This window comes from Neomonachus schauinslandi, chromosome 5, assembly GCF_002201575.2.
Source record: "Neomonachus schauinslandi chromosome 5, ASM220157v2, whole genome shotgun sequence".
Classification (NCBI taxonomy): domain Eukaryota; kingdom Metazoa; phylum Chordata; class Mammalia; order Carnivora; family Phocidae; genus Neomonachus; species Neomonachus schauinslandi.
The window spans coordinates 14,949,706-14,976,701 of record NC_058407.1 but is presented as its reverse complement, the minus strand read 5'-3'; the positions used below and the strand labels follow the sequence as shown (position 1 = coordinate 14,976,701).

Sequence of the window (26,996 nt, the reverse complement as noted above, 5' to 3'; positions counted from 1 at the left end):
GGCACAGTGGGAACAGTTCATTCCTGCTCCATGGTGGCTGGGCCTCAGCTAGGGAGACTCGAAGGTGGGAGGTGAATCAGTGTCTGGGTCCTGGCATCATCTAAAGGTCCTTACATTTACATGCCTGGGCTGACTCAAAAACTAGGACTGCCTACTGGAGCACCCAAATGTGGCCTCTCCGTGTGTGCCTTTCTCACAACATTGTGGCCTCAGGGTAGTCAAACTTTTTATTTTTATTTTTTTCAAGTAGGCTCCACACCAAGTGCAGAGCCCAACACAGGGCTTAAACTCACAACCTTGAGATCAACACCTGAACTGAGATCAAGAATCAGATGTTTAACCAACTGAGTCACCCAGGCGCCCCTCAAACTCTTTATATGTTAGCTCAGAGCACCTCACATGAGTGTTTCAATAAAAAAGGGGGAAAAAAGACAAAACCTGTATCCCATTTACGGCCTAACCTTGGAAGTGTAACTTCTGTCATAACCAGAGTAGTCATAAATCTACCCAGATTCAAGGTTAGGGGGTGGGTAGAATTAAACTTCATGTTTTGATGGGGGAGTATTTAAATTACGTTGTAGAAAAACCTGTGTGAAGGGAGATCTTGTTGCATCCATTTCTGGAAAAATACACTCTGCCATACCACCTTTCTAAATGGGCCAAAAGCAAAGAAACCACAGAAATAGCCCTGGAAGAGGCCTTAATGAACACATAATCTGCCTACCCTCAGAATGAGAAATTCACTCCTGAGAGGATCCTTCCTCAGGCTGGTAGAGTGCCAAGGGCATGAGGCTGAATAGATAGAGATGGTGGTGTCTGGTTGGCATTCTATCAGTTCCCGACTGTGTGTGATCTCAGAGTAGTAAGGCTTTTCACCACTGGGAACTCTAACTTCCTCATCTTGAAAATGGAGGTAATTCTTGATCATGTTTCATCAGTGTTGTTTTGAGAACCACGTAAAATATCTTATGTGAAGACAAGTATGTTGCAAAAATGTCCACAAATTGACCCCACAGGTGGACAGCCCCGTCTGGCAATGCAACAGGGGAAGACCATGTATTTCCCATTTATCTTTGCCACTACTCTTTCCCATTGCAGCCACCCTCCTGGTTTTGCTTGCCTGTCTGAGGTAGAAGAGACAGATGGAAGCTCAGGGCAAATGACCTAGATGGAGTCACACAGCTAAGAAAGAAGTCAAAACCCAGATTCTTCGGGGATGTTAAGACTTGCCATTCTACAGTCCCCCCAGCCACTGACATTTTCTCTAACAGGTGACTCTGACCTTAGCTGAGAGGCATGGCACAGATTACAGCCAGTTTCTAGGGTCACACTGCTGGGTTCATATCCTAGCTCCACCACTTCGCAGCTGGGTGACCTTAGGAAAGATAATTAATTCTCCCCCATGTGTAAAATGGGAAGACTTCCCACACAGGGTTACGAAGTAACCAAGTTAACATAAGCCATTTAAAATGTGCCGGGCACATAACAAGCACTTTGTGTTTGCTTCTGCTACAACCACTGTGTACTTAAATATGTAAGTCCTAAATGTTTTAAGGTGAGGAAGTAACACCCAAAAATGTGGTAAAATGTAACGGCAGAAGTAGCTCCTTGAAATGACAAATCTATTTTGGAGAAAGCTTTAAAAAGAAGAAAACCACAAATCTCTACCATTTGTCAGCGAAAAGTCTATGGAACTGCAGGCAAAATAAAGGTCTCTGACCCCTACAGTTCCAGTTTTATTTATCGCCTCCGTGAAGTCTGCAGAGACTGTCACAGAGAGGACAGTCTTGAAAAGCCCATTCACGTGACGCCACTCGGCGCAGCCCACCCCACGTGGACTCCTCGTCCTGCCGCTTCCACTTCCGCTTCCAGCCCTTTACCCACCCCTTTCCCATTCGGCGCCCTAGAATGACGTCATAAGCGGGCGCGGACGCGCAGAAACCAGCGCCTGCGCGTGCGCTCTGTGCAGGCAGCGGCCCACGGCTTGTCACCGAGCCTGGCGACTGCAAGGCGGCGGGGGTCCCAGGGCTGCTGGGGCCGAGTCTATAGCGTGAGGCGTCCTTGAGCTGAGAGGACCATGAACCGCAGTCGGCAGGTGACGTGCGTGGCCTGGGTCCGCTGCGGCGTGGCCAAAGAAACACCAGACAAGGTGAGGCCTGGTCGCTCGGAGGTAGGGGGAGCGGCCTCTTGGCGGCATCCGCGTCCAGGCCCGCCTGGAGAACCTGGACCCGCTACACGCGGCCCTGGCCTGGCTGGTGTGACTGGGCGGGGTGCGGCCGGCTTTGGCCTGATGTGGTGAGGGGCGCTGCGGCTCCGGGGCGGGAGTCGGGGGTCGCGCCCCACACGGTCCCGTCCCGGGAGTCCAGCCCCACCCCCCCCCGAATTCACGCGCACGTGGGCCTGGCGGGCGGGAAGGGGGCGGGGTTTTGCGCAGAGTGGGAAATCTCCCAAAGCCGTATTGACACAGGGAAGCTTCGCGCACACCCTAGTGCGTGTTCAGGCATAGCGGGAGAGGGAGCGCGTGTGTGACACCACTTTGCACTCGTGTGCTCGGCGTTCGGAGCAGGACGAGAGCTGTGGTGTAGAAAAACTCGCATGGAGACTGATGTCGTGAGGCTGGCAGTTGAATTAGGAATTTCTTACAGTAATCCAAGTGAGATGTTGTGACAGTGGGGGATGAGAGGTAAACATGACCTATTAAGAAGGAATATCCTACAGAAGTTCAAGAATGAGTCTGTGGTAGAGGTGAAGATTATTTAAGTTGTTCAGCTGATACTTGTTAAGTGCTTTCTGTGTTTGGGGCATTGTTCAGGGTCCAGGGATAGGCATAAACAAAACAAAAATTCCCTGCCTTTATGGAGTTGACATGTGCATATATGTCAATGGGAGGAAATGCTATGAATGAAAGAGGTGGGCGTTGGATTGAATGTAATTGGGCCGATGATGACAGAGGTGAGAAAAGTGATAGGAATGTAAGTGGCTGGGAGGTGAAGTTCACAGGAATGGGGGATTGGAAGAGCCCCTGAAGGTTTAAAATTCCACCAGCGCACAGACTGTGCTTGTTTTATTCACCAGTTTCTCTGGTGTTTGGCTCCAGTAGGTACTTATTGCATATGTATAGAGAGAGAGAAAATAGGGCCAGGAAATTATCTCATTAGAAATTATTGAAGGAAGTATTAAAAAGGGGCATGTAACCTTAAATTTTAAAGGCTATATGAGTTCCAAACATGTCTACACAATGGAACCACTTGGGGAACTTCAAAAAATACTGATGCCTGGGGCACCTCACTAGCTTGGTTGGTGGAGCCTGGGCTCTTCTTGATCTCGACCTCTGAGTTCGAGTGCCACATGCCCTCCCTACCCCCATTGGGCATACAGCTTACTTAAAAAAAAAAAAATTACAGTGCCTGTGCCCCGTCCCACATGTTGTGATTTAATGGGTCTGGAGTGTGAGAAGATTCCCCCCACGTGGTTTTAATTGCAGACAAGTTTGGTAACCACTGCTTGAAAAGTTTGTTTATTCTACAGAATCAAAATAGGAAGAGATTAAGTTTATTCTACAAAATCCCAGAAAAACTGAGATCAGTGAGAGTAATTAGAAAAATAAGTATCTTAAAAAAAATTTTTTTTTTTTTTTTTTTTAAGATTTTACCTATTTGACAGAGAGAGAGACAGCGAGAGAGGGAACACAAGCAGGGGGAGCGGGAGAGGAAGAAGCAGGCTTCCCGCGGAGCGGGGAGCCCGATGCGGGGCTCGATCCCAGGACCCTGGGATCATGACCTGAGCCGAAGGCAGACGCTCAACGACTGAGCCACCCAGGCGCCCCAAAGAAATATCTTTTAATTAAACTTAAAAGCCCTTAATTTCTGAAACAATGAATGTCATCCCTCAAGAGGACTTCCATATTACTAGAGGTAGTTTAGTGCAAACTGAGTGCTTGACTGATTCATCGTCTGTCATCAAGCATCCATTCCTGCCATGGGCTGAGCCCTGAATTATGTGCATAAACACAACGACAAGTTGATTTCTGTCTTCAAGGAGCTTACAGTTTAGCAGTGATGGGATGTTTTAAAAGGTACTGAAAATGGATTAGGTGAAGGAATGCCAGTTTTGAAGTGAAGAGAATGAGTCCAATGATCCTTTTGAACAGGATCTCCCAAGTGGAGAGTCTTAAAGGCAGCTAGAAAGATGGAACTGGGAGGGGAGCCTGGGAGGCTCAGTTGGTTGAGCGTCAGACTCTTGATTTCGGCTCAAGTCATGACCTCAGGGTCGTGAGATTGAGTTCTGCTGGGTCGTGAGATTGAGTTCTGCGTCATGCTCCAGGCTCAGCAGGGAGTCTGGAAAAAAAAAAGGGGGAAGAAAGATGGAACTGGAGTATGGGGCTAGAGAAGGATGAGTTTGGGATAGTCAGTTCAGAGGTGATAGTTTTAGTCTTCAGAATGAATGAGCTTTGCAAGGAAGTGACAGCATGTGACTCATAGTGAATATTTGGCAGTGAGAACCGGGAAAAGAGTAGGGGACTAAGGCAAGGGTGGTTTGTTTAGGAATACCCATAGGGAAAATGAGAAGTAGCCGAGAAGAAATCAGAATAATTGAAAGAAAACGAGATGGACTATCACAGAAGCCAATTTATACAAGTTAGTCCTTTTTGAAAAGTCTGGGAAGTAGACTGAGCAGCTTTTTTTTTTTTTTTAACAGTTTCAGGTGGGAAATGGATTTAATTATAAAGACTTGTGAAAATTCCATTTACAGTAAATTTAGGGAGTCTGGATTGAAGTTTGATTCTTGATGTCTTTTGAAGTTATATTTTACATTAGTTTGCAAACTTTTTGATTCAGAGATTTATAATGATTTCCTTAACTGTATGGTAATGAAATGTTTGCTCTCTTATAGGTAGAACTTAGTAAAGAAGAAGTAAAACGTCTCATTGCTGAAGCCAAGGAAAAATTACAGTAAGTTTAGGATTGTTGATGTCTAAAGTCCAGATGAAATGTAAATTTTAAACAGTGATGACAAGGTGGTCTTATCATCAAATGGTACCATTTGGGTGACTTACCCTTTTTGTTCCTTGGCATAGAGAAGAAGGTGGCAGTGATGAAGAGGAGACAGGCGATCCTTCGGAAGATGGCATGCAGAGCGCACGTACCCAGGCACGACCAAGAGAGCCCCTCGAAGATGGTGACCCAGAGGATGACAGGACGCTGGATGATGATGAGCTGGCTGAGTACGACTTAGATAAATACGATGAGGAAGGCGACCCAGGTTAGAGTTCACTCACTTCTCATTTTTAATCACAAGCTCAGTGTATTAGATCATGCTTCTACTCTTTCTGAGCTTTTGTTGTCCTTTACGCCAGTTAAATAATCTGGCTCAAGGCTAGGGCAGATAGCATGTTTCCTAAACTAGTTTAGAAAATAAGCTAACCCACTATAAACTAAGATCTAAAAAAGCATAGTATTGTATATTTATTGCAAGTAGTGGGTATGATCTGTAACTCAGGTTGGGGGATGGGCAAAATGGGCAGAGGGGAGTGGGAGATAAAGGCTTCCAGTTACGGAATGAGTAAGTCTTGGGAATGAAAGCTACAGCATAGGGAATATAGTCAAAGATGCTATGATAGCGCTGTATGGTCACAAATGGTTGCTACACTTGGGAGCGTGACATGATGTATAAGAAATGGTAAATCAGGGGCGCCTGGGTGGCTCAGTCGGTTAAGCATCTGACTTCAGCTCAGGTCATGATCTCGGCGTCCTGGGATCATGCCATGTGTCGGGCTCCCCGCTCAGCAGGGAGTCTGCTTGTCTCTTTCCCTCTGCCTCTCTTGCTCGTGCTCTCTTTCTCTCTCTCAAATAAAATCTTTAAAAAAAAAAAAAAAAAAAGAAATTGCTTCTTAATAATCCCCACACTGTGTGGATTATTGACCGTCTTTCTCACCCAGTTGAAATTCCCATCTCTGTTGCCTATCAGATGTTTAAGACCAATTAGTCCTGCCTCCTTAAAGTAGCTTTCCCTAACAGAGTATATTTCTTCTCCTGAGTTTTATGTTAGTTGGGGTCTACTCTAGGTCACCCTTGCAGATACACCGTAAGAGAATTCCAGTTGGAGATTAGTTTAGTGAAAGAAGCATAATAGCACCTCTTCCAGATTCACAGCAAATTAGCACATCAGCAGTTCTGAGAACTCTTGCAATAAAGAAACCCAGTTAACTTTGTGAAACCCATCATTTTTTTATTTGATTTGACCAGGCAACCCTTTTTCTGTGTCGATTCCAGTGCTTTAGGATAATTTTATCTCTTTTTAATAATGACTTTTTAATAATAACTACACTTTTTGGGGGGGGGAGGGGCAGAAGGAGAGGGAGAGAGAATCTTAAGCAGGCTCCATGCCCAGCACGGAGCCCAGTGTGGAGCTTCATCTCACAACCCTGAGATCACAACTTGAGCTGAAATCAAGAGTCAGACCCTTAACTGACTGAGCCATCCGGGTGCCCCATAACTCTACTTTTAATAATGACTACAAGGAGCAAGGTAGAGAACCTGAGCAGAGTGCTAATACTTTCTAAGAGAGAGCTTTACAGTTTAGTTTTATTAGAACATTGTGAATACCAAGACTGTCAGGTATGCATTCCAAGGTCAAATATAAATGGCGTTTTTGTTTTTTTAAGATTTAATTATTTGAGAGAGAGTGCGTGTGTTGGGGGGAGGGGGAGAGGGAGAGAGTCTTAAGCAGACTCCCTGCTGAGCACGGAGCCTGATACAGACCCTGAGATCATGACCTGAGCCGAAACCAAGAGACATTTAACTGCGCCACCCACGCCCCCCTATAAATGGTTTTTAAATTCCTGTTTATTATTCAGTATTTCTTTTCCCGACTATGGATGATCCATTTAGTTATGAAATAGATAGTTGGAGCTAAGATGGGATACCTTAGGAAAATGCTTTTGTCGAAATGACTTTTCAATTTATGAATTCTTACAGATACTGAAACTCTTGGTGAATCTCTCTTGGGTCTTACAGTCTATGGAAGTAATGATCAAGATCCTTATGTTACTCTGAAAGATACGGTAAATATTTATGTGGCTTTTCTAATTATGCTTCTTAAGTGTTTGGAAAACCTTACCAAATATCTGCTTCTAGTTAATGACTTATTCTCTCCACTAGGAGCAATATGAACGTGAAGATTTCTTGATCAAGCCCAGTGACAATCTTATAGTTTGTGGCAGAGCTGAACAAGACCAGTGCAATTTAGAGGTGCATGGTAAGTGGGGGACAGCCCTTAGGGAAAGGTTCTCTAAGATGAAAGTAATCACTATAATAGTTACTATGTGAATTTTCAGGCACCAGATCCTGCTGGATCTCATTTAAGTTAATGATACACAGTCTGTAGATATGCTGGTCATTGTGCCTGGGTATGTATGGTCTGGTATGTCGCTCGGACCTGACTTTTATTTATGGAAATAGGTCTCCTGGAAGGTGCTAATGGGGGGTGGGGGGGAGTGTTAAGTTTTTTATTTGAACATTTTTGCCAGTTTTTCACTCCCCCTCTCTCCCCATTGGAGAAAACCTAGAAGTAAAGCCATATAAAAATACAGGAAACAGTTACAGTCCTATTACCCTGAGGTAACTTGTGCCTTGGTTTTTTACTCTAGTCTCTTTTCTGGGTACTTTTTCTTTATGTGGTGAAGATTATACTCAATAGACAGGTTTTTAGTCTGCTTTTTTCCACAGAGTCATTTAAGATATTTCCCCTTTATTTCTTCACAAAAACTCAATGCAAGGGCTTCCATTCCTCTGGTCTCCTTTCCCAGTTAAAGGAATATTTGCACACAACCAGAGGTGAATGCTTTGAATCTGGAGTAGGCACTGATCTGAATTTTTCTTTTTTATTTGGGTTTTTAAATCGGATATACTTAATGTTGATATTTATTAGGTTAATCATTAATTGAATAACTGTTTTCTAAAAAAATAGACCTTCAAGATGTCTACAATACTCTGCCTCTAGATTTTCCCTTTTGTTTTTCTTGTCCCTTCTCCTATGCACATCCTCAGACATGTTTGTCCTTCCTCAGCAATCTACTAGTCATCTCTTTAAAATTTGAAGCTTTACAGATATTAGGCTAAGGCCTTTTATTATAGAAACACAGTTGCAGGGGCGCCTGGGTGGCTCAGTCGTTAAGCATCTGCCTTCAGCTCAGGTCATGATCCCAGGGTCCTGGGATCGAGCCCCGCATCGGGCTCCCTGCTCAGCGGGAAGCCTGCTTCTCCCTCTCCCACTCCCCCTGCTTGTGTTCCCCCTCTCGCTCTCTCTCTGTCAAATAAATAAATACATAAATAATCTTAAAAAAAAAAAAAACATGGTTGCATAGCTCGAAAATTACAATCTTTATGTTTAATGTTTTTTTTTTTTTTTTTTTTTTTTTACATCTTCTAGGTTACTTTGTCACTTAGTCCATTTTGTAGCGTGGCTTTCTGGAACTCTTCACAATCTTTAAGGCTGCCTTCAGGAAGTCTGTAGATTAGGCCATTTTAATCCCATGGCCCATTGTGGATCTATTTATAAAATGAAAAGGCTTTAAATAGCAGAAACCTCAGTGTGAAGTTATTCTTCTAATGATCTTTGAACTTTTTACATATTTCAAATGAAAACCTTGTGGTGAAATTTTTAAAAAACCAATTCTAATTTCAGAAAATTGAAACTCTGTTCACAGTTTGCCATCAATTTTTATACATTTTCCTATGAGAGCTTACTGGAGTCATTCCTTTGAATTTAGTGAGTATCAGAGAGGGGTTAAGAAGTTAAAGTAAAAATGGTATTCCTACTTCCTTTAAGCTAGGTCATTAAAGAGATATTTGGATCTGGTGTGGATCTCCAAATTATTTAGCATATCTCTAGGCAAGAATAAATTCAAAATTGCACTCAAAAGCTGATCTGAATGTTGATTTGACATGGATAAAAGATTTATTTTAAAACTTCATCATTTTTATCTAAAATGTAAGCTGAGTACGTTGACCATAGTTAGGTTCTTGCAGGACCACAAGCTTACTACTTTGAACATTCATTGTGAAGTGATATGATAGAACATGACATGGAATCTGCTGATCCAGGATCTAACCCAGATGTAGAGGTCTGAGGAATTTTTTTAAGTTTTTATTTAAATTCCAGTTAGTTAACATACAGTGTAATATTAGTTTTGGCTGTACACTTCATACATCACCTGGTGCTCATCACAACAAATGCACTCCTGAACCCCCATCACCTATTTCACCCATCCCCCTGCCCCGCCTCCATTCTGGTAACCATCAGTTCTCTATAGTTAAGAGTCTGTTTCTTGGTTTACCCCCTCTCTCTTTTTTTGTCCTGTTGCTTGTTTTGTTTCTTAAATTCCACATATAAGTGAAATGATATGGTATTTGTCTTTCTCTGACTGACTTATTTCATTTAGCATGATACTCTCTGGCTCCATCCATGTCATTGCAAATGGCAAGATTTCATTCTTTTTGATGGCTGAGTAATATTCCATTGTGTGTGTGTGTGCGTGCATGCGCACATGTATGCGTGTACCCGTCTTTTTCCATTCATCAGTCGATGGACATTTGGGCTCTTTCCATAATTTGGTTGTTGTAATGGCACTGTAAACATCGGGGTCCATGTATTAATATTATACTATTTTTGTATTTTTTGGGTAAATACCTAGTAATGCAATTGCTGGATCATAGTGAAGCTCTATTTTTAACTTTCTGAGGAACCCCCAGACTGTTTTCCAGAGTGGCTGCAGTGGCTGCACCGGTTTGCATTCCCACCAGGATTGTAAGAGGGTTCCCCTTTCTCCACATCCTTGCCAACATCTGCTATTTCTTGTGTTGTTGATTTTAGCCATTCTGACACATGTGAGGTGATCGCTCATTGTACTTTTGATTTATAGTTCCCTGATCAGTGATGTTGAGCATCGTTACATGTGTCTGTTGGCCATCTGTATATCTTCTTTGGAAAAATGTCTATTCATGTCTACTGCACATTTTTTAATTGGATTATTTGTTTTATGGTGTTGAGTTTTGTAAGTTCTTTATGTATTTTGGATACTAACTCTTCATTAGTCATTTGCAAATACCTTCTCCCATTCTGTTGGTTGCCTTTTAGTTTTGCTGATTTGTTTCCTTCTCTGTGCAGAAGCTTTTTTTTTTTTTTTTTTTTAAAGATTTTATTTATTTATTCATGAGAGAGAGAGAGAGAGAGGCAGAGGCAGAGGGAGAAGCAGGCTCCCCGCGGAGCAGGGAGCCCGATGCGGGACTCGATCCCAGGAGCCTGGGATCATGACCTGAGCTGAAGGCAGACGCTTTACCGACTGAGCCACCCAGGCATCCCTGTGCAGAAGCTTTTAATTTTGAAGTAGCTCCAGTAGTTTATTTTTGCTTTTGTTTCCCTTGCCTCAGAAGACCTATCTAGAAAGTGGTCTGAGGAATTTCTTTAAAAATCCTTAGCCTCTCTTAACATTGCTTCTTTGTAATAAAAAGCACATGGGTGGGGGGATTTCTGTTTGGGCTCTGTTTTATCAGTGTTTCCTTACATAATTTTTGAAAGACTTCTTAGTCATTGATGTTAACAGTATTTTTGCTCCTTAACATTGTAACTCTGAATGATAAAGAGCCAATTGTTTTAGTTGTCATATTCCAAAAGAGTGTTCTCAAGAGCTTAATTTACATCATTGGTCTTTAAACATTAAAGAAGTAATTTTTGACAAGCATTTAGATTTCTAAATGTGAGTTATTTCTCTCCAGTGTTATTTTTTGTTTGTTTATTTTTATAGCCAGATAGGCCTTTAAAAGATAATAAAGTACTCCTTATGGAGCCATTACGAGCATTTGTTTTTGTAGTGGGTGGACCAGAAGATGGGACCGTTCTAACCAGTGCATATGCAGATGGAGTGTTCAGGCAAATGTCAGTTCTCTGTCACTGTTCCTGTTCCCTTGGAGCGCACCAGGTGATAGGAATGTATGAGACCTGCGGAATTTTGGCCGAGCACTAACAACTTTGGAGGCTCCTTTTGATGCCATCAAATGTGTCTCGAGCACATCGGCTCCTATGGGTTTTAACAGGGAGAGTCTGTCCTTTTCAGTGGGATGTGATTTCTTATTCCGATTCAATAAAGTCTCTTCCCAATATTTTCAGTTTATAATCAGGAAGAAGATTCCTTCTATGTGCATCATGATATACTGCTGTCTGCATACCCTCTAAGCGTGGAATGGCTGAATTTTGATCCTAGCCCAGATGATTCTACAGGTAATTAGAAAAGCTTAGATGGCGCAGTGGTTCCTAGTCCTGTATGTTATTCCTAGCCACATAAGTTATGTATTCTGTATGAATGTTTTCAGAATTGTTGATTTTTTTACTGAAATTGTTATTTTATGAAGTTACATAGTTCTTAAAACACAATCACGTAATTGTTTTGAGTCTGTGTGTCTCCAGGCTTCAGATAAAGAGGTAGCTGCCCTGCTGTAGGCAGAACAGGCTGACAGCATTAGGGGTTGCCAAACTGTGTGAAGTCCTCATAAAAACCCAGTATAAAGTAGCATGACCTTTCTTAGAAAACATCAAGTAAAACCAAAATGGAGAAGTACGTTCCTGTGTTAGTTGTTCTAGCCACAGCTGCACACTGCTAGGTGCCCCATCCTACTTCTTAATAAAGGTAAAACCTGGTAATACTCATACTTTACGTCTCGTTTGCCAAGCTTATTCACATGCATGTTCTGATTCAGTCCTCATTTTCACGACACTAGTGAAGGTGGAAGATGGTTTTTGTTCTCAGGACCTAAGTAGGGCCCCTGGGGCCAAAAGACTGAGCCCTTGTTATTCAAATTATGGTCCAAGGACCAGCAGCACAGTATTGGCATCACCTGGGAACTGGTCAGAAATGCAGATGTAGGGGTGCACTCAAGACCCCTGAAACAGAATATGCATTTAAACAATATTCAGGTGATAACGCATGCATGTGAAAGTTTGAGAGAAAGTGCTCTAAGACATTACTCAATCTACAGTGCAATATTTCTCATTAGAAATTTTTTAAATCAAATACCTCATTTCCTCCTGTAGGAAATTATATTGCTGTGGGAAATATGACCCCTGTTATTGAAGTGTGGGACCTTGATATTGTGGACTCTTTAGAACCAGTCTTCACACTTGGAAGTAAGCTATCAAAAAAGAAGAAAAAGAAAGGAAAGAAGGTAAACAAGTTAATGATTACTTAAACTCTAATGACAGAGAAGTTTACTGGTGGGGTGGAGGAAGGAGAACATATACTTTGTCAGTTAGACACTTTGGTGGAACAGGACAGATAGTTATGAAGTTATTGTTTCTAGTTTCAAAAGGCTCATCCAAGGAAAAATTGATCTCTGATTGCACAAAACTTCCATTGGCACATTTTTCATCCTTACACAAACCATTTATTCTCAGGTTATGATCCTTTTTGATAATAGTAACTATTCACACTAATAGGCTCCTTTGAATTTTTGAAAAAATTCTGTTTAAGTCTTGAGTATGTTGAATTCTAAATATCCATGTATTAATTCCTGTAGCTTTTAAGACTTAAGTTTGGGGTGGGGGTTGATATTTATAGAACCGTCCCAGCTAGATAAAGAACTACTGTAGTTTCTTTTCTGTAAAGAGTATTTATCATAGATCCCTAAAGTAACAGGAAGACAAGGTATTTCTTTCTGTAGGTCTTCAAGCAAGTTTGCTTAAGATCAAACAGTAATCTTAAGATTTAAAGAATCTTTCAAATGAACATCAGTTACAGGGGTCACTTTAATACAAACAGTAATGAAACAATTATTACAGAGTTCCTCAGCAGAGGGGCATACCGATGCTGTCCTGGACCTTTCTTGGAATAAGCTGATCAGGTAAAAAGAAATAACATTTGGAGGGTTGTTAGAGACTATATACCCACTGTCATCTCACCTCATGCCTGCACCTGTCTCTGCGTTGTGTGTCGGGGGTCTCTGTGTCTGTGCCTTCTTCCCCTGTCCTGCAGTATTTGCCGCTTGAAGGCAGGAGCTTTGCTGTCTGTATCCTTGCAGCCCCCACGTCACCTGCCAGCTCTGAGCTCTGTAGGGGCTCGGGCTCGTTACGTATCTGGTGACCAGTGCCCCCCCGACACCACTGGGGAAGCACTGCTCCAGAGCCGGTGGTGCCGAATTGTCGTTCTTTTCATGGAAGACATTTCTCTCACTCATTTAGTTTGCACAAAATTTCATCCAAATTTTTTAAATTGATTTAATTGTGGTAAAATATACATAATATTGACCACTTCAACTATTTTTAAGTGTATAGTTCAGGGGACATTGTTGTGCAACCATCACCACCATCCAACTGCAGAACTTGTCATCTTCCAGAAGTGAAACTCTGTATCCATTAAACAATAACTTGCCATTCTCGGCACCCCCAGGCCCAGTAACCTGCTTTGTGTGTCTGTGAATCGACCCTTCCAGTTAGTTCATATAGGTCGGATTATATAGTATCTGCCCTTTTGTGACTGGCTTATTCACTTAGCTTAGCACAAGGTCATCCATGTATTGTAGCATATGACAGGATTGTTTGGAAAGCCCACATTTTGTTTATCCATCTGTTGATGAACATTTGTGTTTCCACCTCCTGACTATTGTAAGTGATGCTGCTGTTATGCACATTGATGTACAAATATCGGTCTTAAGTCCCGGCTTTCAGTTCTTTTGAGTATATCCTCAAAAGTGAAATTGCTGGCTCATATAGCAGTTCTGTGTTTACCATTTTGAGGAGCACGTTTCAGGTGCCAATTGGCCCATTTGTATATATCTTGGGAGAAATGTGTAAGTCCTTTGTCCATTTTTGAATTGAGTTTTTTGGTTTTTCATTGAGTTGTAGTTCTTTATATGTTCCGGATATAATCTCTCATCAGATAGGCGATTTGCAAATATTTTTCCCCATCTGGTGGATCACCTTTAACTCTCTTGATAGTGTCCTTGGATGCACATAAGTTTTTAATTTTGATGTCAATTAATTTTCACTTTTGTTGCCTGTGCGTTTAATGTTATATCCAAGAAATCATTGCCAAATCCTTGTCATGAGGTTCTTCCCTTAAGAGTTTTTACAGTCTTAGCTCTTACGTTTAGGTGTTTGATCCGTTCTGAGTTAACTTTTGTAAACAGTATAAGGTAAGAGTTTCACTTCATTCTTTTGCATGTCATCCACATATTCTTTATGCTGATCCTTAAACAACAATTACCCCAGAAGGCCATTTTCCTAATAGCGTAGTTGGTTTAAGGGGCTTCGAAGGCAAGGAAGGTAAGCATTAGGTTGAGCTTACTTGAGCTGTAAGAATAAACTGGATTGCCCAAGGCACATTTTCTTAACCTCTCTATTACACAGGATACTTTGTAATTGTGAGCACTCTAAGGAGGATCCCAGCCAGCCGGCTTACCTAGGGATATCCTGTCTTCTTGTTTGTGTTCAAACCTCTTCAGCGTTAGAACCATTTGGTGAGGGGCACCTGGCTGGCTCATTCGTAGAGTATGCGACTCTTGATCTCAGGGTTGTGAGTTCAAGCCCCACATTGGGTGTAGAGATTACTTAAAAAATATTTTAAAAAAAAAACAAAAAATAAAGTGCAAGTTCCTGGGCTCTAATCCCTTCGAGATTGAGTCACATCTGGAGCAAGGGCCCAAGAATCTGTTGTGTTGTTTTGTTTTTTAAAGCTTCTCCTGGTTTTGTCTGCATTGGGCCCGTTCCTAACTAATGGGCAGACGAATAAGAGATCGAATATGAGTGTGCCCTACTTTTAGGAGCCCAGTCGTTTACAAATCTGAACTGTGAGAGTAAATGACATATGCTAAATTCTTTTCACATAGCAGCTGTTAATTTGAGTAACTTGAGTTTGTTCTGATGGAACAACCCCTCATCAGTTCCAGCAGATTCAGCAGTGCCTTTCCCCAGCCACAGTCCCTAGCTCTGTGGAGGCACTAGTACCCCTGTCCCGCCCCGTCTGCCCTCACGTCTCCTTGACTGCAGGGCCACATGTGTCTTCGTTCCTTAACTCTTCTACTTTCTCCATCTTACTACAGACCTTGGTTCTCTTTTCCCCTTTCTTTACTGAAAAGGTACAGAATGCTTTTAAATACTTTGCATACATACCCTGGTACAGAGAGTTTGGGATCATGGTGAAGAATAACATGTTGACGTTGTTACTAGTTGGGGACCTTGGGACCTTGGTTTCTAGTAAAATGCTCCCAGTAACAAAATGCATGTTCTTTGCTCATTCATACTCCTATTGTAGTGCTCTTCTTGGGAGTATAGCATTCAGGAGTTGGGGGGAGGGGGTAATTTAATTTTAAGCCTCATACAGTAAGAATTTTAATATGAAAGGAATCTCAGATGTTCGGGGAAGGACTAGGGTGAAAAATGTACCATGAAATTTTAACTTTTTGCTGTTGGCAGGCATTGAATATAAATAAAATATTGGGAATTTAAGTAACATTTAAATCTGTGACATGCCAAGGACTTAAAACATTAATGACTTGTATATGGGACTTAATCATAGAAGTTTGAAATTCATTGATTAGAAAAAAAGAATATCCATGATCCCCTTAAGAGACCCTACCTGTGTCACTGTAATGTAAGTTATAAAACTGAAAGCAGTTTGTATAATGGAAGTATTTCTTAAGGAAATATCCAAAGATGAACCCATCGACATTTTAATAGGATATTGGTTTTCTGGGCAAATATTACTCCTAGTAATGACTTAATTCTGTATCGAGCCATTTCAAACCGGATATTGAAGAATGAGCTTTCAGTTACAAGGAGAAAAGGCAGGCAAATAACATTTATCAGGGGCCTACAATATTCTGGTCACTCAGCCATGAACTTGAATAGTAACCCTTTGAAGTTGGTTGTAGCATTCTCATTGGCAGGCAAGGAAGTGAGACTGACTTTTAAGACTTACAACTAATAAATAGTAGCACCAGGAATCCATTTCAGGTTTTCTGGGCTCTAAGGCCTGTGTTCTCTTGTAGAATGACATTATTAGCACTTGATACCTAAGAGGTAGGCATATTGTTTTTCCCTATTAATAGCATTTAATGACCTTTTTTTATTTAAAAAAAGTTGATATATAAAATCACGTCATAAAATTCAGTCTTTAAAGTGACTTGGGGTGTATTCCCATAATTGTACAACTATCTCCACTGTCTAATTCTATAACATTTTCATCAAACCAAAAAGCAATCCATACTATAAGCAGGCATTTCTTTTTTCTTTTTTTTTTTTTTAAAAGATTTTATTTATTTATTTGACAGAGACAGAGACAGCGAGAGCAGGAACACAAGCAGGGGGAGTGGGAGAGGGAGAAGCAGGCCTCCCGCCGAGCAGGGAGCCCGATGGGGGACTCCATCCCAGGACCCTGGGATCATGACCTGAGCCGAAGGCAGTCGCTTAACCAACTGAGCCACCCAGGCGCCCTAAGCAGGCATTTCTTATTCTCCTGTCCTTCCAGTGCCTGACAACCACTAATCTTTTTTCTCTCTATGGATTTGACTATGTGGACATTTCTAGAAATGGAATCATAAAATATGTGGCCTTCTGTGTCTGGGTTCTGTCACTTTTGTATGTTTCCAAAGTCCATCCTATTGTAGTATTTATTAGTACATCATTCCTTTTTATTGCTTGAATGGATATACTATATTTTGTGTATCTATTCACCAGTTAATAGATGTTTGGTTTGTGGGGTTTTTTTGCCTATTAGGAATAATGCTACTGTAAACATTCATGAGCAGATTTTTACACAGACCTATGTTTTCATTTTCTAGGATATATACCTAAGAGTGTAATTGCTAGGCCATATGGTAGTAGTCTCTACCATTTCCATTCCCACAAGCAAGGTAGCTAATTTTTCTGTTTTGCTAGCACTTATTATTGTTTGTGTTTTTCATTATAGCTGTTCCATGAGTGTGAAGTGGTATCCCACATTTTCATTTTCATTTCCCTAATGAACAACTTTTCACATGCTCATTGGCTATTTATAGATCTTCTTTAGAGAAATGTCCATTCATATTTCTTTGCCCATCTTCTGATTGGGTTGTCTTTTTATTATTTAGTTGAGAGTTCTTTATATATTCTAGAATCAAGTCCTTTATCAGACATACGACTTACAGATAATTTTCTCCCGTTCTGTGGATTGTCTTTTCACTTTCTTGATGATCTCATTTGCAATACGAAAGTTTTTCATGTTGATGATGTCTGGTTCATTTATGTCTTTTGTTTCTTAGGCTTTTCGTGTCATACCTTAGACACCATTGCCTAACCCAGGGTCACAAAGATTTATACCTGTTTTCTTCTGAGAGTTTAATAGTTTTAGCTCTTACATTAGTAGGTCCATCCATGATCTATTTTGAGGTAGTATGAGTTAGAGGTCTAACTTCATTCTTTTGCATGAGGGTATCCAGTTGTCCCTGAACCATTTGTTGAAAACACTGTTCTTGAACCGTGAATAATCTTAACGTCGTTGTCAGAAACAAATGACAAAGGATTTATTCTTCATTCTGTTCTATTAACCGGTATGTCTGTCCTTAAGCCAGTACTACATTGTTAGGATAATTGCGGCTTTTCAGTCCATTTTGAAATCCAAACTGTGAACTTTTCAACTTTCCTGTCTTCCAAGATTATTTTGGCCGATTTGAGTCCCTTTCATACGAATTTTCTTAAAAGATTTATTTATTTATTTTAGAGTGCGCATGAGTAGGTGGGGCAGAGGGAGAAGGAAAATGAATCCCAGATTCACACCAAGCACAGAGTCTGATGAGGGGCTCGATGCCATGACCCGTGAGATCACAGCCTAGCCAGAACCAAAAGTCGGATACCCAGCCGACTGAGCAACCCAGGAACCCCCCATATGAATTTTAAAACCAGCTTGTCGGGGCGCCTGGGTGGCTCAGTCGTTAAGCGTCTGCCTTCGGCTCAGGTCATGATCCAGGGTCCTGGGATCGAGTCCCACATCGGGCTCCCTGCTTGGCGGGAGGCCTGCTTCTCCCTCTCCCACTCCCCCTGCTTGTGTTCCTGCTCTCGCTCTCTCTGTGTCAAATAAATAAAATCTTTAAAAAATAAATAAATAAAACCAGCTTGTCCATTCTCTGCAAAAAAAAAAAAGTCTGCAGGGGTTTTGAAAGGGATTGGTTGAATCTATAGATCAGTCTGTAGATGGCAGTATTTCTGTCTTAACATTAAATCGGGGCACCTGGATGGCTCAGTTGGTGGAGCATGCAACTCTTAATCTCAGGGTCATGAGTTTGAGCCCCACATTGGGTGTAGAGATTACTTAAATAATTAAATAAATCTTAAAAAAAAAAAAAATCTTCCAATCCATGAACATGAGCTACCTTTCCATTCATTCAGATAATCTTTCTTTTGTAGTTTTCAATATATAAATCTTGAATGCTTTTGTTAAATTTATTTTTAAGTATTTTATTCCTTTTGATGTTGTAGAAAATGGAATTCTTACATTTAGTGCTCTTGACTTTAAAAACAATTACCTAATTTGTCTCCTCCCTTTCTCAGAAACGTGCTGGCAAGTGCATCAGCTGACAACACTGTAATTCTGTGGGATATGTCCTTAGGGAAACCAGCAGCTAGCCTTGCTGTACACACAGACAAGGTATGGTGATTGAGTGGTAGATAAAAGGGATTCTAAAAAATATGGGACAAATGTTGGCTACAATAATCCCAAACATTTATATATGGCTTTTTATGAATTACAAAGTGTTTTGACATGCTGTCTTATTGGATCCTCACAGAACCCTGTATGATAGTTAGAATTACCCATTTTAGAGATGCAAATGTGGAGACAGATGAAGTGACTGGAAACATTAGTATTTTGTTGCATGTTTACAGAGACCCATAAAGAGACAGGGGTGTCGGTCACCAGATGAGGTTAAAGAATTTAACAGATCTGTTATTGCAGAACTCAGGGATCAGATGTGCTGGTGTACATTGTGGGACTTCAGAGTATGTAGAGTTGCCCAGTAAGTTTGACTGCTCCCTTTTTTGTTCTCAGTATATTTAACATTTGAGGGACATAGATATTCTGCCAACCATGACTTGAGAAATGCTGCATTGAAGATTTTTTTTTGGTTGTTTTTTTTTAAGATTTTATTTATTTATTCATGAGAGACAGAGTTTGAGAGAGAGCGAGGCCCATGGAGAAGCAGTCTCCCCATGGAGCAGGGAGCCCAATGTGGGGCTCAATTCCAGGACCCTTGGATCATGACCTGAGCTGAAGGCAGACGCTTAACCAACTGAGTCACCCAGGCGCCCCATTTGAAAATGTTTTGTCCTTTTGATTGTGTAATACATTTGTTTCTTTACATAGTACTAAATTTCAAAGGGAAAAATTTATAAAAACTGCCAAATTGATTCTCTTGATTAAGTACTAAGCAGTTTTACCAAAACCAAACAAACATAGATCTGTTCATTTATGTTTTCTCCTGTTAGGTCCAGACTCTGCAGTTTCATCCATTTGAAGCACAGACTCTGATTTCTGGATCCTATGATAAGTAAGAAAACACTGCAGGAATCACTGCTGCTGTTTTTGTCTCCTAATTCAGAAAGTATCACTTGATGCTCAGATAGAATATAATACTGAGTGCTTAAACTTCTGGTAATACTTACTTGTCCCTTTCAGCTTTGTCCTTTCAGTCTGCAAGGGAATGTGGTTCTGTCGTAATAATGTAGTTCCTAACTAGCAACTACTTTGCTTTTTAGAGGCCATAGGAGTAAGCCATTGCTATGGAACAGGCTGTCCCAAAATTCAGTGACTTAAAACAATAAACATTTCTTATGCCACTTCAAGATTAAGCTAATCTAGGCTAGATTCAACTGGTAGGTCTGATCTTGGCTTGTTTTGGTGGGGCTTTGGAGATTTGGCTCTCCTTGTTTCACATCCTCATGGGACCAGTGGACTAGCCCACACATGTTCTCATGGAGAGGTCAGAAGCTTACGCAGAGATACCAAAGCCTCTTGAGACCTAGGCTCAGAACTAGTACACGTCTGTCTTACGTTCTGGGCCGAAACAGATAACATGGAGTGGGAAACAGACTGCCTTTATGAAAGAATTCCTACATTCCTGACAGGGGGTGTGGATATAGGGAGAGGTGAGGAATTAGACCCATTACAGTCCATCACAGGGGGTTTCCAGTCATGCATGTGCATCTTTTTACAGATTGGGTCTGAAGGTGGGAAAGAGAGGTAGTGGAAGCAGAAACCAACTTGCAGTCTTTATTTTCATTCCTTACTCTTTTGAAGAGTGATAGGTTTATATTTTTTAGTTGGGATTCATTCAGAATTATAAACATCTTCTATTGACTCCCCCAACACAGTAACCTGCCTGTGGAGAGTAAATGTGGCTAAGACATGAATTATCTGGCTATTTTCCTGGGAACAGGAAAATTCAAAGTTGTCCTGGATTTTTGGAAATAGAGAGGATTCATCTTGTAAGTTGAGGACTCAGCCTAGAGACGGTCAAGGCTGCTGTGATATCCAGAGTCACCAGTGCCTTCAAGTGACAGAACCAGAGTCCACCAGTTAATGAAAGTCAACTCCTCTTTTCTACTTTTAGAACCTTAAAACAGGCTTTAAATAATTGGATCTTGAATTCACAGTGTTGTTTTGTTACCATTTCATTATAAATAAACATAAAACATATAGAAGAATTGAACTCTTAAAACCCTAACTTGGCCTATCTGTGTCCAGGTCAGTGGCTTTGTATGACTGCCGAAGTCCAGATGAAAGCCATCGAATGTGGCGATTCAGCGGGCAGATTGAGAGAGTGACTTGGAATCACTTTTCACCTTGTCATTTTTTGGTAAGACTACATACTACTGTTTTGCTTATCTAGGTTACTAATGACTTGCTCTAACTCCATTGTAGAGAGAATCTCTGAAAAGCTTTTTCTGATGGTGGTTTGTTTGTTTTGGGGGAGGGTTGGGGGGTTTTTTTGTTTTATTTTTATTTATTTTTTAATGCTACATTAGCATGCAGGCCTGAGTCACTGATTTATTTTTTTTATTTTATTTTTTATTAAGATTTTATTTATTTGATAGAAACAGCGAGAGAGGGAACACAAGCAGGGGGAGTGAGAGAGGGAGAAGCAGACTTCCCGCCGAGCAGGGAGCCCCCCATGTGGGGCTCGATCCCAGGACCCTGAGATCATGACCTGAGCCGAAGGCAGACGCTTTAACGACTGAGCCACCTAGGCGCCCCTCTTTTGTTTTTTTTTTGGTTTTGGTTTTTGGGTTTTTTTGTTTGTTGTTGTTTTTTGAGTAGGCTCCACACCCAATATGGGCCTTGAACTCCTAACCCTGAGATCGAGAGTCACATGCTCTACCAACTGAGCCAACCAAGTGCCCCGCTTTTTCTATATTAACACCATGAAATAGATTTTAGAGTAAAAAATTTTTTTAACAATGGATCAGCTACAGGTGGTTAACATGTAAATGATTTTGCTAATTTCCAGCCATTTCAAAGGGCCACATTTTAGTTACTGATTTTGATTGTATTAATGTGTTTCTTTGAAATATTAAGCTTAGCTTAATCTATGTTTTTTAATGGTTAAGTTCATCCAAGAAGATACTCTTTTATTTAAATTAAATGGAGCTCCAGTGATGAGAATGCTAGCCTATTTAACTAATATAGCAGCCTCCCAGATAGGAAAAAGTGTTAAGTTCTTTGTTTAAATATCCTTAATATGTGTAGGATAACAGTTTTCTGTGGAGCATCCAAAGATTCCACAGACTTTTCAATCCATGGAGAAATAAAATCCCAGCTTTCATCAAGAAGATTAAAGATACATCCATTAATTTCCTAATTTTCCTAAAGTAAAATATGTAGTACTTTATGAATGAGGGAAAAACAGCTTTCTTAAAATAAGTGGACAGTTTTAATAAGGTTCCTGAAACAATGATTCTGAGCACATTTAATCTCATCTCTGTGCTCAGAGGTACAGTGCCGGTCCCAGCTGCATGGCCTGAAGCCACATTCCATTTCGTGGTGATCAAGAGTGAAGTCCCAGTTGTATTTGAATGTTGTGTTAGTTGTACTTTGGCTCTCAACACTCAGGCACACATATTTCCTGAAGTTATTTGCTAACAAGTTTTCATTAGTACTAAAGTCACAAATATTTAAGAAAATGGGAAGTGATTACAATAAAATGGTTTGCCTCCTTTGCTCCAGGCTCCTAGGATGAGACCTCTGTCCTCTTCTGTTTTTGTCCCCTTCGCAGCCCAGCCGTCAAGACTGTATCACTTGTCCCCTTTTCCCCTCCCTGTTTCCTGTCATGGCTGTCGCCCTCAGCCAGCACACAGGCCCAAGTCTCTCTCCCATCCTTGACTAGGTCTGTCTCTTGGTTCCTTCTTTCCTCCCCTTTCTTGGAAGTGTAACAACCCACCATAATCTGCCTTCCTTATCTGATTAAACCTTTCCACCAAAATGTTGACACCGTTCATCGCTTTCTTCAGAAGCGCTGTTTCCTTGGCTTCCCTGATGTCCTTTGTTATACCCTCTCTCTGATTCTTCTGTGAGCTCTTCCTCAGCCTGCACCTTAAGTGCTGTGCTTCCCAGGCTTCTGTTCCCTTGGATCTGACCTCTGCTTGCACATCTCTCACCCTGGCCTGCACCACCACCAGAGCTTCATCCTCATACCCACTGCACGGTACACACACCAGCTGCATCAGTCCCTGCAGGAACAAAGTCCGCTTATACCCAAGTAAATTTTTCGTGTTATTTTTTAATAAGCTCCTCAGGTAAATAGCTGGTTTTCACTATAATTTATACTTTTTACCCATTGCTAAATTTCATTGCCATGTAGCATGACCTTGCCCATCTTTTACTCTTTCCAGGCTAGTACAGATGACGGCTTTGTATATAATTTGGATGCACGTTCAGATAAGCCAATTTTTACACTTAATGCACACAACGATGAAATCTCTGGTGAGCACAAATAGTGTTTCATTTCTGTTAACTTATGATGAAGTAAATCTGCATGTCAGAGTCTGAACTAATCTTCTCTTCCTTTAGGTCTTGATCTAAGTAGTCAGATCAAGGGCTGTCTTGTGACAGCATCAGCAGACAAATATGTGAAGATCTGGGACATACTGGGAGACAGGCCAAGTCTGGTTCACTCTAGGGACATGAAAATGGTAAGAATTTCTCTGGGCATCTTTCTTTTCTGCTTTTTTCTGTTTCTGACCTGTATTGTCATCTTTCCCTAGGAATTTTTGAGCTTAGTCAAATTTGGTGAGAGGTTTGTGACTTAGTCATTGATTTCCTCTAAAACTGTCCTATCTGGTTCCTCTCCCACCTGACATGATTAACAGTTGTTTAGTAAGAAGGGTGGAAAGAGGATTTTCTAGGACTTAAGCAGAATGGCCCTGGCTTTCTTTTTTAACCCTGAATTGAGGACCATCCCAGGAAAGCTTGGACCTTTAGGGCACTGTAGCTGTTAGGGTCAGTTTATCTGTCACTACCTCTGCATAACTAGTTTTGACTACACTGAAATGGATTACTATGTAGTAGCAAAAAAAATTAGAAATAACCACAATTCATTTAGCAAATATTTATTGAGCACCTACTATATGCCAGGCACTGAGTTAGTATAATTGTATATGTAGAACACTGCACATCTGTTTGTGTGTACAAATATTTATGGGGAAAGTAAGTTACAGACTCAATTATATAGTACTATATATCTAGCTTATATTAAAATGCTTAAATGTTTATATTTAAATTTAGAATATCCTATCCCAAAACATGAAAAAGTATAAAAATCTTACAATCACTGTTTGTTTATATTTTCGATAATGCATATGTATTAGTAATAAACAAAAAAATTACAAGTTTAAAAAATCATTTAAATCACTGTTTATATTTTCGATAATGCATATGTATTAGTAATAAACAAAAAAATTACAAGTTTAAAAAATCATTTAATGGTGACCTGTAGTAGCATCATTGCTTAAAAAGGAAAATAAAAGTTTCTAGGAATACTGAGCAGATTAGAGACCTGAGTAGTCAGAGTGCACACATCCTCACAGAATGGCCATCGTGCTGAACTTGTGTGGCTTCGTCTATGGTAATGGTCCTGCCACCTTGATTCTGAACTACTTTGCAAGAGGCTTAAAAGAGGTACTGGTGAGTTGGTTCAAGTTTGTGTAGGTAGGAGCAGGGGTTTAGATTGGGGCTTTCTGGAAGGACTGAAAAAACTGACCATCTGTTTTCTTCTTCCTAGGGAGTTCTGTTCTGTTCTTCCTGTTGTCCTGATTTGCCGTTTATTTATGCCTTTGGAGGTCAGAAAGAAGGGCTTCGGGTCTGGGATATAAGCACAGTCTCATCAGGTAAGAATCTTAATTCCCTTTTTCTAAATGAGAAAAATGTGTGGCTTGAATACATGAGGTAGATCCAGTGTTCATCCTGTAATGTAGTCTGCTTAGGGAAATAAACAAGATCACATGTAATTTGGAGATGTTCATGTTCACAAATTTGTCTTCACAATTTAAATGTAGACCGTTTTAAAAATATTTATGACAAAATTTGAATTTATGGGAAAGCTGGAAGGAAATATAACATGGTCTCTAAAAACAGTCCTCCCCTTCCCAGCATGAATAACCTGCCTTTTCTCAGCTACTTGCTTCAAAATCGAGCTTTCCTTAAGTGACTGCTCCCCTCCCTTCAGGGGAACCTGGCTGCTTATTTATTACCTTGAGCTAGTCTGGTTTGTCCTATAAACACAGAAGACGTAGCTCCACTGATTCCTGAATCTTCCATGTAGAACAAAGGTTCTAAATCCAAAACAAGTTTTCTGCTGGTTATGATATAGAAAGATGAAAGAAAAAAGTCACTTTATCAAGGTAGATTAAATAAAACCAGGACAAGGCAAAGAAAGTTAAATGGTAGACTAATTTAAAACACGATTAACCTCATTCAGAATGTTAATTTGGACTTACTTCATTTCCCATTTATAAAATGTTATTTTCCTAGAATTTCCACACTGTTCATTTCTACATCTCTATATTTTATATTATAGGTTCCTGATTTTCTAATCTGGTAATTTCTTAACTATTTATGTTGTAGTAAATGAAGCATTCGGAAGACGAGAGAGGCTTGTTCTTGGCAATATGAGAAGTTCATCTATTAGTGGCCCTTTTGGGAGCAGAAGCTCAGACACACCAATGGAGTCTTAATGTGGAGCATAAAATTTTGTTTTTTATTTTTTATTACCTTAACTCAGTTTTAAAAAGCTGACCTAGAAACATCCCTGTGTAGCTACAGCCTTCATTTCCTACTGCCAGACATTCCTCTTCAGCTATGGCAGCAGCACAAGCAGGGCTGGTCTTTGCGTTTGCCTTTTCAGTGTGTGGTGGTTAGGGCTCCTACTGCATTTCTTGAAGAGGATAATAAAGAGGTTTTTAAAAAATAATTCCTTAAATATGCCATGTGTCATAGGTAACCTATAGGTTTGTAAAATAGGTAGTAATTTGTGGAATTTTAGAAGAAAATCCTCTGATCTTAAAAGATGGGTAAACCCAGGCCTAGAAAGGCTGTGATTTGGCCAGTGGAATTGCTCTTTCCTGACTTGACTGTTTTCCAGTTAATGTTCGTGACTTTAGAAATGTTCTCAGTGCTACTCGTAAAGTTCAGTAACTAAATTAAAAGTGGGATGCCTCTTTTCCCCCAGCATGGTATTCATCGTGATCAAAGAAAAAAGAGACATTACATTATGATAAAGGTGTCAGTCCAACAAGAGGATAGAACATTCATAAATATCATAGGAGCACCTAAATAAATAAAGCAAATGTTAACAGACCAGACCTAAAGGGAGGCACAGCAATACAATAGTAGCAGAACTTAATATCCCACTTTCATCAATAAATAGACCGCTCAGACAGAAAGTCAATATGGAAACATTGGCCTTTACAGACATATACAGAACATTCCTTCTGAAAGGAACAGAACGCACTTCTTTTTCTCAAGCACACATGGGAAATTCTCCAGGATAGATCACATGTACCACAAAAAGTCTAAATTTTAGAAAATCGAAGTATCAGGTATCTCTTCTGACCACAATGGTATGAAACTAGAAAATTACATGAAGCACACTGGAAGATTTGCAAATATATGGAGATTAAATAACATGCTACTGAACAGCCAATGGGTCAAATAAAAGAAAAAATACCTAGAAACAAGTGGAAACAACATACCAAAACTTATGGGATATAGCAAGAGCAGTCCTAAAAGAAGTTCACTGCATTCAGTGCCTGCTCAACCTAATTTTACACCTCAAGAAACTACAAAGAAGGAACAAAGCCCAAAGTTAGTAGAAGGAAGGAAATAAAGACCAGAGTGGAAATACATGAAATAGAAACTAAAATGGATCTAAGAACTATTCTTTTGAAAACTGACGTTTTAAAACTAAGGAAAAAGGACGCAAAATCAAACAAGTTGTTAAAACTGGTAGACCACCAAAATACAAAGGATCGTAAGAGACTACTACTACGAACAGTTAAGAGTACAACAAATCAGACAATCTAGAGGAAAGGGAAAATTCCTAAAAATATACAACCAGCAAATCTGAATCACGAAGAAATAGAAAATCTGAAGGGACCAATTACTAGTAAGGAGATTGAGTCAGTCATCAAAAACCTCCCAACAAACAAAAGTTAAGGATGAGACTGCTTCACTGGTGAATTCTACCTAATACCTAACCAATCCTTCTCACACTCTTCAAAAAATCGAAGAGGAGGGAATACTTCAGACTCATTTTATGTAAGGCCAGCATTACCCTAGTATTAAACTAGAAAAGGACACCACAAAAAAATTATAGGCCAGTGTCCTGATGAACCTAGGTGCAAAACCTTCTACAAAATACTAACCAAATTCAACAACATTAAAAGGATCCTGTATCGGGGCACCTGGGTGGCTCAGTCGTTGA

At 40.4% G+C, this 26,996-nt stretch overlaps 1 protein-coding gene across 1 annotated transcript; it reads left to right on the top strand.

The window, feature by feature from the left end:
* Window positions 1–1,927: 1,927 nt before the first annotated feature.
* Window positions 1,928–26,188, top strand: PWP1 (PWP1 homolog, endonuclein). Its single transcript, XM_021687607.1, has 15 exons — window positions 1,928–2,149; window positions 4,894–4,952; window positions 5,078–5,262; window positions 6,978–7,063; window positions 7,161–7,257; window positions 11,167–11,277; window positions 12,088–12,218; window positions 12,832–12,893; window positions 18,574–18,670; window positions 19,507–19,568; window positions 20,765–20,876; window positions 22,909–22,999; window positions 23,087–23,208; window positions 24,297–24,402; window positions 25,139–26,188. The coding sequence occupies exons 1-15, from the start codon at window positions 2,078–2,080 to the stop codon at window positions 25,246–25,248; spliced, it is 1,503 nt and encodes a 500-aa protein (XP_021543282.1). The 5' UTR covers window positions 1,928–2,077; the 3' UTR covers window positions 25,249–26,188.
* The last annotated feature ends 808 nt before the right edge of the window (window positions 26,189–26,996 follow it).